An 18,015-nucleotide genomic window follows, 5' to 3' on the forward strand; every position below is an offset into this window, starting at 1 on the left:
TAATATTTTACATTCGACAGTCAATACAATAGTTTGTATATGCATAACATTTCCCAGTTTTTCTCTTTTCTTTTTTTGCCTCCACGGTTATCACTGGAGCTCAGTGTCTGCACTACAAATCCACTGCTCCTGGAAGCCTTTTTTTTCCCCATTTTGTTGCCATTGCTACTATTACTGTTGTTGTCATTGCCGTTGTTGTTGGTTAGGACAGAGAGAAATTGAGAGAGGAGGGGAAGACAGAGAGGGAAAAAGAAAAACACCTGCAGACTTGCATCACCACTTGTGAAGCGACCCCCCCTGCAGTTGGGGAGCTGGAACTCGAACTGGGATCCTAACTCCAATCTTCGTGCTTTGCACCATGTGCACTTAACCTGCTGCATACTGCCCTGCCCCCACTATACCCAAATTTAACAGGAATTCCAGGTAGGATAAAATGATTAAATGTTTCATTAAATATATTTATTAAGAATATTATTATTCTTTTAAAATTTTCTATTAGTGAATTAATAATGGTTTGCAAGATTATAAGATTACAGAGTTACAGTTTCACATCACAGCTGCTACAAAAGTTGTGTCCTCCACCCCTACCCTATGATAACATCTATAATTCTCACAAGGTCTCAGAGACAACTTGTTTACTTAAAATTTTTTATTAGTGATTTAATACTGATTTACAAAATTATAAGATAACAGGAGTATAATTCCACACCTTTTCACTGTCAGAGTTCTGTGTCCCCATTCTCTCCATTGGAAAACTATATTAGTTTTCCCAAGATTACAGATATCGGTTGACTATTATTTCTATAACTATCTGTATATATATTTTTATATTTCCCATTGTTTTCTATGGTCCTGCCTTCCTTTCTAAGTAACACCTACTATTTCTGAGTGTCCTTCCTCTTTTTTTTTTTTCCTTCTTACTCTTTTTTCTCCAGGTCCTGAGCCTTCTTCCACTAACATTTACCTCTCTGTTGAATTTTGTTGTTGTTTGCTTTGATTCTCTACATTTCACACATGAGCAAAACAAGCAAGTAGTTGTCTTTTACTTTCTTACTTAATTCGTTACGTATTATTATCTCCAGTTCCATTCATTCTGTCTCAGAGGACACAATATCATCTTTTTAACTGCAGAGTAAAATTCCATAGACTACATTTCCCATAACTAGTTATCTGTGGATAGGCATTTAGGCTGCTTCCACTCTGGCTATTGTGAATAAAGCAACTAGTCTCTTCTTTTTCTTTTCATCTTTTGACTGCCCCCAAGCAACTGTGGCGTTCTAAGCATTTTGTTTTAACTACTAAGATTATGAAAGGCGTAAATGAAGATAAACAAATGATAGTCTCTGACAACAATCAGGAGTTTCTGATTAAAAAACCAGTTGTCTTCAAATGCTGTAATAGTGAACACTTCAAGGACTATAAGAGCACCTGGAGGGCTGGCAAGATAACTCATCTGCTTTGCCATGCTTGTGACTGAGGTTCCAACCCTGATAAAATTGTGAGAAGTTTTGTTTTGCTGCTGGTCTCTATCTACCATCTTTCTTTTCCTGTATGAAAGTCAGTTCAGAATGGTTGAAGCCACACATATGACAAAAGCAAACAAAATCACGAGAGAAGGAATCCCTAACTTTAATTACCTTAATGATAGAGACTAGTGAATGTGAGAAAGTCACTAATTTGAAAGGATAGTAAATGGTACTTTATTTCAAAGCATTCACATCTTATCTTTTCAACCCACTGCTATCTTATTAAAAGGAAACAAACACACAAACAAAAAGACTAAATACCCTCAAGAGCTACAGTAAGCTACAGACAGGTTCAGTGGAAAGAACTAGTCCCTGCATCCCTGTCAATAGCACAAGTGAAGGTTCCTGTACATTCCTCAAAGCATTTCTCATGCTGAACACATCACTTCTAACTGCCCCTGAAATTATCTCAACACTTGGCACGCGCTAAATCTGTCTTGTGGACAAAGGTGCATACGGATACCAGGATGTCAAAATATTTCCTGCTCATCAAAAACTCAGAATATAGGTGGGGAGCTCAAACGGGTCATGTTTAGACAGCCATGAGAGATCAGCTGGATAGTTCACCTGCTTCGTCATGAATGCACCCCAGGTTCAAGTCCAGCCCCCACAATACTGGGAAAAGCTTTAGTGCCTTGGTATCTATCCTTCCTCCTCTTCTGTCTCTCTGTTTCTGGCTTTCTTTATCTGAAAATTTGGCTTGAACAGTGAAGCTCTGGTGATAGAAAAAAAGAAATCATGCTTCACATGAAAAGAGAATAAACCAAACTTAATTCATGCTTCCATATGATCCACTGACAATGAAAAGGAAACTTTAATACTTTGCTTTAATACTTGGAGAAATGTATTAGAAGGAGACAGAAGTTAGAATCATAAAAGGGGGCCAGGCATTGCTGCACTTCCTGTTCAAAGCACATTACTATGTGCAAGGACCTGGGTTTAATCCTCTGGTCCATACCTATAGGATAGGAGCTTCATAAATGGTAAAGCATGTTTGCAAGTGCCTCTCTTTCCTTCTCCCTCACCCTCTCTATCAGCTTCTCTCTTCTTTATTTCTCTCTGTCCTATCAAGTAAAATAGAAATTAAAAAAATAATAAAAAGGGGGAAAAATGACCCCTGGGAGAAGTGGACCTATATTGCTGGCATCAAGCCTCAGTGATAATCCTGGTGACAATTAAAAAAAAAAATTATAAGATGATCAAGGCAATAAGAAGTAGTTTAGGAAAATAAGTGAAATTCCATATGTTAACTTCCTAACATTTAACCCCACACATGGTAAACATGCTACACTTTTAACATCAGAATTTTTGTTAATATGCCCAGGATCTCAATGTTCTATGCAAATACATCAAGTGAACATTATACCTCCCTTTCTTTGAATTCTTTTTAGGTCAAGAAGTGGTTTTCAAATGCCTTGGAGAAGGAATTCTTGAAAAAGCCTTTCAGGGTTATAATGCTTGTATTTTTGCATATGGACAGACAGGTAAGTGACTGCTTTTATTTACACTCAGGGGTAAATAAATAAGCACTTCTTTACATGTAAAAAACAGGAACACTTTGGGAAAGCAACAGAAAAATGATTCTGTAATTTTTTTAATATTTTCCCTTTTGTTGCCCTTGTTTTATTGTTGTACTTATATGTTGTTGTTGATGGCGTTGTTGTTGGATAGGACAGAGAGAAATAGAGAGAGGAAGGGAAGACAGAGAAGGGGAGAGAAAGACACCTGCAGACCTTCTTCACTGCCTGTGAAGTGACTCCTCTGCAGGTGGGAAGCCAGGGCTCCAGCCGGAATCCTCATGCTGGTCCCTGCGCTTTGTGCCACATGAGCTTAACCCGCTGAGCTACTACTGCCCAACTCCTGATTGTAATTTTTTAACTACATTAGATAATCAAAAGTGACCCACTTTTTGAAGGCTTAATAGTTTTGGTATTCAGTCATTTCAGTGTTACTGAGCCAAGCTGGTTTTAAATAATTAAATGTCATTTTCCTAAATTATAGTTTTAACCTGTATTTAAGTTAGAAAATGAATTACCATTCTCAGTGTATATAGTTATAGTAAATAAAAATCTATAGGAAAATGTAATATTATCTAATACAAAGAATTTTTGATATGATACAAGAAATTATAACAGTTTATTAAACCTAGCCTTGTGATAAAAATGAGCAAAATAAAAATGTAGTGAACTCAACCATTAGCACTTTGAGCCAGTATTATTTTTACCTGCATTTGTAATCAAGTTATATACACTGCCTAATCACAGGACAAACAGACTTGAGATGAGACATTTGTCAAAGCACATTTACAAACTTTTAGGTAAAGTTATTGTGAATGGTATTTGCCAGTGTATAGTTGATATATACTGTACATGCTTTTATAAGGTCATATATATAGATTGTAGTAGTTTATTATGCATATGTATGTTGATAAGATGCTTTCATTATTTCTCTAAAAGGACCAAATGGGAGGGGGCCAGATGTTGGCATACCTAATTGAGTGCACATGCTATAATGTGCAAGGAGTGGATTCAAGCCCTTGGTCCCCACCTGTAGGGAGAAAGTTTTGTGAGTGATGAAGCAAGGTTGCAGTTATCTCTCTGTCTCTCTCCCTGCTTTTCTCTCTCTCCCCTCTCGATTTCTCTCTGTCTCTATCAAATAAATAAATAAATAAATAAATTTTTAGAGAACCAAGTAAGGGGTCATGAGTACAATTGAAAGAAAAGTCACCGTGCTGTCTGAAGGCCCAGGTTTAAAGGCCAAGATTGCTACTTTTCTGCTGTGTGATATCACTGACACATCTAAAATATTACAGTTGAAGTATTTTCACTGTTATCCTCTGTTCTTTCTGCTTGTTCTTCTCCAGGATCAGGAAAATCCTTCTCCATGATGGGCAATGCTGAACAGCTGGGCCTTATCCCAAGGCTCTGTTGTGCTTTATTTAAAAGGATCTCTTTAGAGCAAAATGAATCACAGACCTTTAAAGTCGAAGTATCCTACATGGAAATTTATAATGAGAAAGTTCGAGATCTTTTAGACCCCAAAGGGTAAGTTTTGTGGTCGAAATTAAGATTGTAATAAGAAGCAATCATTTTTAATGATGAAAATTGAAATTGCTAGTGGACATATGAATGACCTTGTTCATTACTCTTGTTTCTATTGTTGACTGAGAAATCTTCAGCTTTTTCAAAGCCTGTTATGCCATTAATCATAGTTTATTCTATATTCATGTATTAATTTGCTTTTACACATGCCATCTAGAAAGAGGTTTTTGCTATCTGTATTATTTTTGTCACTGTGATTTACTCATGGTCTTACTTGGTCAGGACCATTTGACACACTGATCCTTTCATTTACATGAGAAAACCAGCTCCTCCAAAATTATAGTTAAAGTAGTCAAAGGACTGAAACACAGGCAAGTCATCTCCTCCCTGGCTGTGCCTCAGAATTAAAGTGAGGGTACTTCTTAAGGCTATATGGGCCTGACCCTACATACTCACCATGATTTAGGACTTCTAGGGAGAAGCCCTAACACCTGTAGTTTTGAAAAAAACTAGGTCAGGGAAGTGGTTCAGTAGGTAAAGCACAGAATTTGTAAGTATGAGGCTACAGGTACAGTCCCTGACATCAAATACTCAGAACAGATCTGCTCTCTCACGCTTGCTCTACAAAACTAAATGCCTTTGGTACATGGAGGAAGGGAATAATCATATAATTCCAAGTTCAAGCCCAGCCCCTACAGCACTGAAGGGAACTTTGGAGCTTTCACTCTTTTTATATACTGTCTCTCTCTCTCTCTCTTTAAAAAAGAATAGAGTCATTTACTTTTGTTTAATTACAATTTGTTCCCTGATTAAAAATGATATAAATGATATGCGTATGTGTGTATTTTTGTTTAACACAAGTTTAAAGGTAGGTTGCTCTGCAATAATATACATTCCTTACATGCACGAGGTGTTGGATTTGGTTCCTAGCACTGCATTAAAAAAAAAAAAATCTAGAAAAAATAGGTAAAAAGTATGAAAATAAAAATAACCTATGGTCCTACCACTTAAAAATAGCCATTATTACTATTTTTAACTCTTTTAGGTTTTATTTATTTATTTACTGGATAGAGACAGCCAAAAATCAAGAGGGAATGGGGGGGGGGGAGAGAGACCTATAACACTACTTCACCATTCCCAAAGCTTTTTCTTTGTAGGTGGGAACCAGGGGCTCCAAAGGGAGCCCTTGTGCACTACTGTAATGTGTGTGTTCAATCAGGTGCGCCACCACTAGCCCCTATTTTTACTTTTTATGCCTTTTTATCCTCTCTTGCTATACATAGTGTGTGTGTGTGTGTGTGTGTGTGTGTGTGTGTGTGTGTGTGTGTGTGTGTGTGTGAAAGGTTTTTGCATATAATTCAATCCAGCAGTATGTAAGATTTCCAGATGTTGGACAGTATCACAGACACATGATATTGGGCTAGGCTTTTTCTAAAACTTATATTGACTTTTCCTTGCTCATGAATGGCATTAAAGATTCTTTGATTGTGTAAAGAGAAAGAGCTCAGTCTGAATTTTGTGTGTCACATGGTAGCTCTCAGGAAGTCATGCATTTAGACTGCTGCTGCTTAGAATTGCCCGTTGTCACATTGAATACACAGTTTTAAAAAATATTTCATTACTTAATTTATTTTGATGAGAGAGTGAGAGATGCCAGAGCACTGCTCAGTTCTGGTTGATGGTGCTGGGGATTGAATTTGGGACGTCAGAACCTCAGGCATGAATGTCTTTTGCATAACCATTGTGCTGGTTCCCTAGCATTGATTAGGTCACTTTTAAAATAGAGTTAGTAAAGGGTGGTGCCCCCAGTTGAGGAGGGCATCTGCTTTTCCAGGTTTGAGCCCCCAGCACTCCACATTGTGGCACTGGGGGAAACTTCAGTGCTGTGTGCCTCTTCCCACCCCCCCACCCCCAACCCCCACCCCCGCCCATGTGTGTCTGTCTAAAATAAGTCAGCCCAGAGTGGTGAAGCCTTGGAAATAAAAACAACAGAAAATAAAACATTTTAATATTGTTTACTACTTGTTCAAAATTTTAAGATTACTTACGGTTAAATAATCAAAAGTGTAAGATTACTGTGATGAAATAATTTATAAATTAGCTTTAAAATTAAATTCAGTCTGTTCTTTGTTTCCTTTTCTTCTCTTTCCTTCTTTCTTTCTTCCTTCCTTTTTTCTTTTTCTTCCTGAAAATGATATATGATATAATGTTATATAATCTTATGATTATGAAAATGAGATATAAGATATATAAAATAAAAATTTAAGATTATTGTGATGAAATTATTTATAAATTATCTTTAAGGTTCAGGTCTTGGGAACAGGATGACAGAGGACCTAGTGGGGATTGTATTATGTGGAAAACGGAGAAATGTTATGCATGTACAAACTATTGTATTTACTGTCAACTGTAAAACATTAATCTCCCATTAAAAAAATTAAAAAATTACGTTTAAGATTAAATTCAGTCCGTTATGCTCTTTGCTTCTTTTTATTCTCTTCCCTTCTTCCTTCCTTCCTTTATTTTTTCTTTCCTTTTCCATTTATTTCCTGAAAATGAAGTTTGTCTACTAAAGGAAACAAGTTTGTCTACTAAAGCTTAAACAAGTATTGTGGGGGCCTAGGTGGTGGTACACCTGGTTAAGCACACATCACAGTGAGCCATGGACCTGGGTTCAAGCCCCTCGTCTAAACCTGCAGGCAGAAAGCTTCATGAGTAGTGAAGCAGGGCTACACATGTCTGTCTCTTTCCATCTCTGTTTTCCCCATATCAGTTTCTCTGTTTCTATCCAGTAATTAATAAATAAATAAATAAAAATATTTTTAAAGTATCCTGTATGCTAGGTATTTATTTTGAAGGTATAGATAGAATATTTGAAATACCAAGTTACCGTAAATAAAAATCAGTATGAAAGATGGTTCTGATAAGAAAGACTATTTTGCTAATCCAAGCAAAGTATTATTTGATCATTAAGATTTTTTTTTTATTGTTAGGAAAACCTTTGAAATTGTAATGTTAGTTTTTGAGTTCTTAAGAAGAAAGCAGGCTTCCCAATTTTGGTTTGATTTATTCATTCCTTTTTTCCTTCCTCCTGAAGGAGTAGACAATCTCTTAAAGTTCGAGAGCATAAAGTTTTGGGGCCATATGTAGATGGTTTATCACAACTGGCTGTCACTAGTTTTGAGGTAAGTGTCACTTTTGTAAGTGGGGTACAGTTCCCACCACCAGAGTTCTATATCTCAGTCCCTCCATTTGAAGCTTCCCTAGTCTTTATCCCGCTGGGAGTATGGGCCCAGGATTATTATGGAGTGCAGAAGGTGAAAGGTCTTGGCTTCTGTAATTGCTTCTCCACTGAACATGGGTGTTCGCAGGTTGATCCATATTACCAGCCTGAAATCTCTGATCTTAAGGTGCTAAAACAGCACCTTTGCTCAGATTCCTGATTCTTAGCTCAATGTGATTGGAGCCAGTTTCTGTCTTTTACTGCCACTTCTTATTAAGAGTCAGAAAGCTTGTGCTTTGCATCCCAGCTCTCTACTTTCTCGGTGTGGAGAAAGGTACTGTATCTCCATAAACACCAGTAGTCTTATATATAAAATCAGGAAAATACAGCATTGATTAAGAACCTATAGGTTCCATGTGTTCTAGGACAGGTGTACAAGATGATTAAGAAGTATTCCCTATCCTTGAAGAACCATAGTGCTGGAGGAGGGAAGGTAATAAGCAAGCAGTAGATAACTATACAAAGTTGATCTGCCCAAGAGGGTTAAATTATAGTAGGTAACCATATTCAAACACTGTTGAATACCTGGAAGGCTCAATAAATATCGGCTCTCATTTTCCATAAGAACTTAATAGAGAAAGAAGACTGTTGTGCAAGGGAAAGAATAATGTGGCAAACGTTTCATATACTAGAGAGCACTTCTTCTTCTAGCATTTGCCCTTCTTCCGTAGCCAGTCAACAGCATCAGGTTGAGCCTGTTGTCTGCTTGTTGCTGGCTTTGAAAGTGACTGGGATCCATGTGGATTCAGTCGGCTAGAAAGGATCGTCAGTTTCCCCAGTGAATGGGTACTCACGGGATGCACCACGAGAAGGTCGATCCAATGCATCCCTAGAGAGCACTAAGGCATGTGGAAACTCAAGCTATGCTTAATGAAAGAGGCAGAGTGTTTTTATAGGGAGAAAGTGATGAACTTCTCAGAAGGAGCATGGTTAATTCACTTATTGAGTGGGCAGAGCTGTGTTCTTGTGTTTTTGGTTGTAATGTTTTCCTTATCCACTGCCTCTAGGATATTGAATCTTTGATGTCTGAAGGAAACAAGTCTCGGACAGTAGCCGCAACCAACATGAATGAAGAAAGTAGCCGATCTCATGCTGTGTTCAACATCATTATCACTCAGACCCTTTATGACCTGCAGTCTGGGGTGAGAAATTGAGTAGTATCTTTGATGGCAATAAAAGTAACAAAACTATCTTTAAGGGTGAAATGTTTCTTGATTGGATTCATTCCTACAAAACATTGAAATTTTTATGTCAGTTCTTATGCATACTAGATGAGCTACTTTGTTGAAGTCATTTTGTTGGGTTTTTGTTTGTATGTTATATATTTAGAAATATATTTCTTGGGAGTCGGGCTGTAGCGCAGCAGGTTAAGCGCAGGTGGCACAAAGCACAAGGACCGGCATAAAGATCCCGGTTTGAACCCCAACTCCCCACCTGCAGGGGAGTAGCTTCACAGGCGGTGAAGCAGGTCTGCAGGTGTCTATCTTTCTCTCCTCCTCTCTGTCTTCCCCTCCTCTCTCCATTTCTCTCTGTCCTATCTAACAATGACGACAACAATAATAACTACAACAGTAAAACAACAAGGGCAACAAAAGGGAATAAATAAATAAAATAAATAAATAAATTTTTAAAAAAGAAATATATTTCTTTTTTTTCTACAAGTTCTACTCAGTAATACTGATAATGCCAAAACCTGAACCTGGGACCATTTTCCTTTTTTTAATATTTATTTATTCCCTTTTGTTGCCCTTGTTGTTTTATCGTTGTAGTTATTATTATTATTGTTACTGATGTCATTATTGTTGGATAGGACAGAGAGAAATGGAGAGAGGAGGGGAAGACAAAGAGGGGGAGAGAAGGATAGACACCTGCAGACCTGCTGTACCGCTTGTGAAGCGACTCCCCTGCAGGTGGGGAGCCAGGGGCTAGAACCGGGATCCTTACGCCAGTCTTTGCACTTTGTGCCACCTGCACTTAAACCACTGCACTACTGTCTGATTCACATTTTCCAGCCAAGTCCTGTATGCTACTACTATGATATCTCCCTGGCTATATGTAACTTTTTCTTTAAAGTTTGGATTTCTGAGGCCTAGAGATTGCTCACTCCATAAAGTGTGTGCCATACCATGTGTAAGACCCTGGGTCCAAGCCTTAGTACCACATAGGAACATCATGAACAGTACTAGGAGAGCTCCATGGAAATACTAAGGTTTCTCTTGTCTCTGTCTCTCCCTCTCTGTAAATAGAAAAATGAAAAACTATGGACCTGGTGGGCTGCTCTGTGGCATCATACACACATGAGTTCCAAAATTTATTCTCCAGTGCTATTTTAAAATGAAATGGATTTCTTGTTTAAACTCATGAAAGAACATGATACCATCATGTGGCTTCTAATATGTATCCTTGCACAGTGAAATTTCCCTGCAAGCAGTTAAGTCTGCCTCATAGTCATTAAGAGATATTAGTGTGAAAACCATCACAGAGAGTCTAAAGAGTTTCTCAGAAGAAGAGAAATATGAACTGAAATGCTTGTGACATAGAAATAAATATTCATGCCCTAGCATTTCGCAAAGGGACATCAAATCTCTAACCTTCTGACTATTCTACAATACTAAGAATACTGCTACCTAACTGAAAAGCCAAACGCTGTATCACTATACCAATTTAAAGTTGACTATAGGACTGGGGAGATAATGCCTCCTGTTAGAGTACCAACTTGTATACCTGAGGCCCCTGAATTCCTAGCTCTAATAACCAGGACCACCATATGTCAGAACTGAGCATGTTTATCATCTTCTCTGTCTCCCTCTCCTCTCTCATAATAAATACATTTTTTAAGTGATTACAAGATCATTGGTTTAAGTAACTTACCTGAATGCTAAAAATCTTCTTGAGAAGTTATAGTGGGAAAAATCACTGAGTTTGATCACAGTTATGGTGTTGGTTTAGATGAACATATCTGTGTGATCTTTATATTAATGTGTTTTGTTTCTCCTGTTTCCTTTAACTAGAACTCAGGAGAGAAAGTCAGTAAAGTCAGCTTGGTAGACTTGGCTGGTAGTGAACGAGTATCTAAAACAGGAGCTGCAGGAGAGCGACTGAAAGAAGGCAGCAACATTAACAAGTAAGTTGGCCGATTCTTAAATTGTGTTGATTTCAGAGTTAAACTGGAGTGGTACATCTGGATGCTTGTATGTCTTGGGTGACTTACTTTATAGGGGCAGATGACTCTAAACACAGGTGGTTTAGAATCTTCATAGCTTTATAACTTGGTTTAGATAAGGCTTATTTATTTACTTGACACAACTGTTCAAACATGGTATTGAGTAGATTGTATATAATATAGTCTTAGTAAATGTAAATCTCAGTCTTGTAGATCCTATCATAAACAAGCTCAAGAAACTTATTCTGGAAACTTTCTTGTAATCTGATACAGTTTAAATATTAACACCTCAAATAAATCTAACAGTTATTGAACAACAGCCATGCTGAAATCTCTATTTGACTTGAGTGCCTATGCTTGTACCCAGCAGTACAGGAAAGCCTCAAAGACAGCAGAGTGGTACAGAATATTTAGGAATTTGCCAGACAGATAAAGGAAACCATGGCATTCCAGGTGGAGAGAGCATAAAAGACAACCAAATGAAGGACTTGTTTGTCCAGTAATGCTTCTTGCTGGCTCCTGACATTCAAGAAGTCTCTTTGCTTCCCTGAATGGGGAGAAACAGAGTTTGCATTTGAGAATGTATACTCACGCCATACTTCCTGGAATTAATCCTACCTCCATTACTAGATAGATAGATAGATAGATAGATAATCATATACATATGTCTATTTAGTATGTAGATATATATAGATGATAGACTTCTCTCTCTGTTTCATTACTCTTAGCTGTAAAATAGGATTAATAATACTACCTACCTCATAGAATGGGATTAAGTGCTCACAATGTGCTTAACAATATATGGCATGTGTTAAGCACTCAGTAAGTGTTCATTGTTGTAGCTCTGAGTCATTTATCATTCATTATTCTAAGTTCAGCAGAAAGTAGCCTAATCTGTATTTCTACTATCTTTCTCTTGAAACATACATAATAATTTAGAAGTTGTTTTTTTTTTTTAGGACAAAGGATAACAAGTAATATAGTTGGGAATATGTTTCTGATGCTTACATTTAAAATGTTGTTATCACATTATAATTTCAGTATACAATAGTTTAAAACTAGAGGTAAAATATTAGCCCCTCAATCAAATGAATACAGCTGCACTTACTGTAAAGGCTACTGCTATTAGGGATTTAATCTTCTAGTCATCCTGTCTCCTACTCTGATAACAAAGGGTTTTGCTCTATTTCATGACAAAGCATTGTAATCCAGACTGGCTCTGTAACTGTGCCTTCCAAAATAAGCCCAAGAATCAGGATTGGAAAACATGAATGAGAGTGCAAAGGGGCAACTCTCATAGAAAAGCTTGTCAGCTACCCTAGCAATTGGTTTACTGCTACCAAGCCTACTGGTTGGCTTTTGGGGGGAAACACTGGAAAGTCTGTGTTGTGAATTTGTGGGAATTTTGGGTATGTCTGACTTTGATATATGGTGGTTTTTAACTTTTATTGACCTATTCCTACGTGCCACTTTTCTGAAAGATTTATATGTAATGACTTAATCTTATCACATCAGCATTGTAAGACGATTCTAGTAGCTCCCATTTTACACGTGAGGAGACCAAAGCTAATATAATTAAGCAGTATATCAAAGGTGACAAAATTCTAAGTATAGATCTTGAATTTGATCACAGGAAGTCTGACTCCAGGATCTGACTTGCCTACTTTGGCATGCATGGAGTGACCATGCTTTCAGTTTGTCTGGAAAAGCCTGGCTGCTACTTTTGTCCTAGAGTAGACATTAATAATTTGGATACAAAAAAATCTGTAGTGTCCCTAATTTGTAGTAAACCAGTAAATTTACTAATTTGTAGTAACTAGCTCCTTTCCATGACTCAAATTGGAATTCTTTTAATATTATACTGTTTTACTTATTCACATACTGTCTTTTTCAAAAGTTAGTATGTGTATCTCCTACTGGTAGTCTGTGAGATGTTATTCTCAAGTTTTCAGAATACTGTGATGCTCATAATAGATATTTATTTCTCTGTTTAAATGTGAGGAAATTGATGACATATTAGTAATATATTTTTTTTAAAAACTCTGCTATGTGTCTGGCACTGACATAAAATGCTGCTAATGTGAGAGGATGTTAAGCATTGTTATAGATAGGATAATGTGTCCCTGCCTGTCCAAGTCTTAAGTCCCCAAATGCGTGCAAGACAAAGGATTTCACAGGTGTGATAATTTGTTCCAGTATGACTGATGCCCTGGAGGAGCACATGGTCTAGGACAATAGACAGTAGGACAATAGGTCACTTCATTTGCAAAAGTGAAAGGAAGACTTTTCTTACGCAGATAATGGTGAGAAATGCTATAGAACCTAGAATTTAAGTACCATTTCTGTCGTTGTTGTTTTGTTTTGTTTTTTATATGATACATTTACCAGCCTGAAAATGTTTGCCAAGTTGTTCTTGGGCTATCCCCAAAATAATTGGCTCTGACTCAGGGAATTGACTCAGCAGTTAAGTGCCAGACTTGCATCCCAGGTTGGATCCCTGGCACTGCATATGCCAAAATGATACTCTGGTTCTCTGTAAATAAAAAAATTTTTTCCAGTGTAAACTGTCTCTAATGTTCCGAGACTGGGATTTCTAATTTTCTAATGGGATTAGAAAAGTCTCGGAACCTCAGTTCAGTGCTGTTTTCCTTACCCGACACATCTGTGATCTCTGTAAGTTAGCTCATATGTACTGTAATCCAACTATGGACCCAGGTTCTCACTGGGTGTTCTCCAAGTTCTCGGTGTGACAGCTGGTACATAGTAACTGAAAGAAAGAAATATCTAGAGAGGCAAGATGGTGACTATCTAGCAGCCTGTTACTATTCTAAACGGATAACAAAAACCACATGTATGGAAACTACAGGAATCAGTAATAACTGGAATAAGCCATAAACCACAGAAAACCTAAAAGCAGAGGAAAAGAAGCCCAGGGAACTGCTGAGAGGAGGTGAAGACAAACTAAAGGTATGAATCCCTCCCTCATGGGGTAGAGTTTCCTCACAGCCATTTGGAACCCAATCATAACTAAAGCAACCAAGGCTTCCCTAGGAATATTTCCTATCCCCTAAAAACAAAAACAAACAAACAAAAAACACCCTACTGTGCAGATTACCCCCACCTCGGGCACGCAGTATCTATCACCAGAGACATACCCAGGTGGTCTTGCACTGCACATCCTTGTCTGGGATCTCTGGTTCCCAGTCCATTGTACCACCTTTGTCCTACAAAAGCCTGCCAGTTGCTGCGAAGCCAGACCTGAGAGAGTAACTCACCACCAGTAACCAGCCTCATCCAGCATATGCCCTGAGCTGCAGGTTGTAACCCAGATCTCTGTACTCACTAGCTGAGTCAACAACCCTGTGCACCCCAGTCAGTCCAGCAAGACATCCAGGGAGGTATCCTATACCCCCACTTAGTACCAGAGCCACCGTGCACCCCAAGGTTTCACTGGGAGTCTTCTGCATATCAAGGGAGGGAATTAGTCTCCGATTGCCTTGGCTCCAGGGGCCACACTCCCTTAGGGCTGCTGCAGGTTGCTGAAGGATATAGCCTTCCACCCACCTGTTGCCAGAGCCCAAACATATCAGAGGGCTTCCGCAGGTAGAGCATGGGAACTGGTTGCCTGAGTGCCTTGGCTCCAGAAGCCCATGCACAAGTGATTCCTGGGGAAGGAACCTACCCCCTGTACTCAATGCCACCCACCCGCTGGTGGTGGTATCTCACCATCTGCTTGAGCTACATAGTCAGGAGACACTTAGCAACTGTCCACCCTCCTGCAATCACTAGGCCTTGCCTACACTGCCTGGGAACCAATGGTTCTGCTTCAGATCAAGTTAGGGGTCCTCAAGTGGTGCAGATCAATCCCCTTCACCATAGCATTAAATATTTGGGAATAAAATTAACAAAGGAAGTGAATTACTTATATATTGAATCTCTCTTCAAGGAAATAGAGATGCAAAGAAATAGAAAGACATCCTATGTTCATGGATTAGAAGGACTGATGTTGTTAAAACGACCATCCTACCCAGAGCCTTATACAGATTTAATGCTATCCCCATCAAAGTACCAGTGAACTTCTTTAAAGGAATAGACCAAAAGCTTCAAAAAATGTATCTGGAACCAAAAACTCTCCAGGATTACCAAAGCAATCTTAACAATAGAGAACCAGACTGGAGGCATTACACTACCTGACCTTAAGCCATACTACAAAGTCACTGTAGTCAAAACTGCCTAGTACTGGAACCAAAATAAACACACAGATCAGTTGAATAAAAGATCCAGAAATAAACCCCCACATTTACAGCAATAATTTTTGACAGGAGGACCCAAACTGTTAAATTCTGGAAGGAGAACCTCTTTGACAAATAGTGCTTTGTTGAAAATTGGATTAACACATGCTAGTAGATGAAATTGAACCATCAGTTATCACCATGCACAAAAATCAACTCCAAGTGGAGCAAGGACGTGGACATTGAGCCAGAAACTATCAAATACATAGAAGAAAGCATTGGCAGAATACTTTATAACCTATGCTTTTAAAAAGACTTCAAGGATTTAAATTCAGCAGCAAATAAACCAATAGGACTACATCAAGCTGAAAAGCCTTTTCATAGTTAAGGGTACTACCACCCAAACAGAATGATACCCCAGTGGCATGGGAGACGTTTCTGCACAACACACATCAGACAATGGACTAATAGCCAAAAAACATAAAGAACTCAGTAAACTAAAAAACAAACAAACAAAAGCAGGGTGGAGGGTAGATAGCATAATGGCTATGCAAAGAGACTCTTGTGCTTGAGGCTCCAAAGCCCCAGGTTCAGTCCTCCATATTTAAGTCAGAGCTGAGCTGTGCTCTGGTGAAAAGAAAAAAAAAAAAAAAGCAACACCATTAGAAAATGGGCCAGGACCAGGAATACCTTACTACACTAAATATGATAGTGCAAGAGATACCTTAATACATTAAATTTGACAGAAGTGTGGTTGGATAATGGCAAACAGTGTATACACAGCTGAAAGGTACAGGGAAGGCTTCCTGATAGAGACATGGTGTTTTCTTAGAGAAACTGTGTAGTCTTTCAACTTTTTAGTTTTCTCAACTGTAAAATGTGATTTAGGAAACAACCCTATTAAGTCAGGCTGCTTTAAGGATTAAATTGATTACTATTTTAAGTGCTTAGGATAGTGTCTAGCACATAGTAATCGCTGTAAAAATGTCAATAAAGTAAAATAAAATAATAAATGAAATGACTGCCTTATAATTCCACAAATGACTTTTGTAAGCCTTAAAATGAGCACTGAGTTGAGTGCTAAAACTACAGAAATAGCTAACACATTTCCAAGCTTTCTCTCAGCCTCATATTTGGACTTCTTTTGATGGAACATTAATAATCCTCTTAAGCAGACATGTCAGGGACTTCACACAGATATTAGTATCTGCTTAATGGTCTATGGATTTAGGAGCTTCATCTCTCCTTAAGCTCTTAAGAGCTTTACAGCACACATTAGTCTTTCATTTGAAGAGTTGAGGTACTGTGTTGCTGTACCATCATAGCTTGTGTGAGGCTTAAGACGCATAGATTGTCATCCATCAGGAATACATCTGAAAAATCAGCCTACTGCTCCACCTGCCTACAGAGTATAGAATGAAGATGCCTTTTGTTTGTTGTGGAGTCTGGCCAATTCAAGTTCTGTGGGAGCTCATTTAAATCAGAGAACACACTAAGACCCCTAGTGATGTCATTGGGAATGCTTCCATTTTACTTTCATCGATGGTCAACCATTATATGCAAATAATATTCATCTAATAAGCATTATTTCCATTTGTTTACTGTGGTAAATAGTAGAGAATATATTAAGCATTTCTAACAAGGAACTGAACTGAATACTAGACTTCTGTCACATAATTTATGCTGCAATAACTTTAAAATGTAATGTTTTATGTGATTTAATCCTTTTTGTTTTTCCTTCTTGACTTTTATTCATGTCCTTTTGAAAAATTCACTTGAACAAGTACCACCTGAATAACCAAATGTGAGCTTTTACGTAAAGAGAATAAAAACAGCCTCTTTTACTCAATATTCAAGGTTGGACATGGGTTCTTATTAATTTACCACTTGTGCTTTTTAGGCCCCAGCTGTGTAGGGGAAGGGAATGTAAATAGTGGCCAGGAAAATAGCTCAGCTGGTAGAGAGCAGGACTTATTTATGCCTGAGCCTTCTGCTTTGATATCAGGGCCTCACCCACCAGAGTGGTCCTCTGATCCCTCTCTCTCCTCTCTCTCTCTCTCTTCCCTCACCCTTCCTTTCTCTCCTGTAAAACTCCCTATACATCTTTTTAAAAAACATCTAAATAAATATCTTTAAATTTAATAGGAAAGTCTCAGGAGGAATAGCAGAAGTCTACTCCTTGGGCTACATCTTTTAGAGCATATGATATTGTTACCGCAATGTTTCCCAAAGGTAGTGAAGGATTGGCTTCCAGCCTGATTCTGAGGAAAATAGATCCCTGGACAAATAATTTTGAGAAATGACACTCATAAAACCTTTATTGGAGATTCACAGTGTTAAAATGGTTTGAGATGTCCTGTAGTAATGAATGCCATCTAACTGTCACACTTCATCTTTTAAAATTATCTGATTATAGAATTCTAGGTATAACATTGAAATCTTCAGAACAACTCTTAATCTTTTTTATTTTGAAAGCATTAGTTTATATGTAATTAATTTATACAAAAGCAATTGAAATGGAAATGTTATTAAGGATGAAACTCATTAGATGAGCAGTATTAAAAATTAATGATTTGCATTCATTACTGGAAAATGGTAGTGAATAGAAATGAGGTCTATTCTGTTGATATAATCATTTCTTTCTCTCCTGTCATATGATGGTATTTCCCACTCCCTCCAATTTACCACATACTTTATTTGCATTTCTTCTTTCTTGTTAAAAGTGGAGACTTATGGGATGGGGAGACAGCATAGTGGTTATACAAAAGCC

General features: G+C 37.9%; 1 protein-coding gene across 8 annotated transcripts in view; it reads left to right on the forward strand.

The window, feature by feature from the left end:
• Nucleotides 1-18,015, forward strand: part of KIF13A (kinesin family member 13A) — a 255,765-nt gene that overhangs the window by 140,652 nt on the left and 97,098 nt on the right. For all 8 annotated transcript variants that reach the window (XM_060189313.1, XM_060189316.1, XM_060189315.1 and 5 more), the window contains exons 5-9: nt 2,918-3,010; nt 4,390-4,570; nt 7,665-7,752; nt 8,858-8,992; nt 10,862-10,974. In XM_060189313.1, the coding sequence (XP_060045296.1) occupies nt 2,918-3,010; nt 4,390-4,570; nt 7,665-7,752; nt 8,858-8,992; nt 10,862-10,974 (610 nt within the window). The remainder of the gene's footprint in view (nt 1-2,917; nt 3,011-4,389; nt 4,571-7,664; nt 7,753-8,857; nt 8,993-10,861; nt 10,975-18,015) is intronic.

The sequence above is a fragment of the Erinaceus europaeus genome, chromosome 4, assembly GCF_950295315.1.
Source record: "Erinaceus europaeus chromosome 4, mEriEur2.1, whole genome shotgun sequence".
Taxonomy (NCBI): domain Eukaryota; kingdom Metazoa; phylum Chordata; class Mammalia; order Eulipotyphla; family Erinaceidae; genus Erinaceus; species Erinaceus europaeus.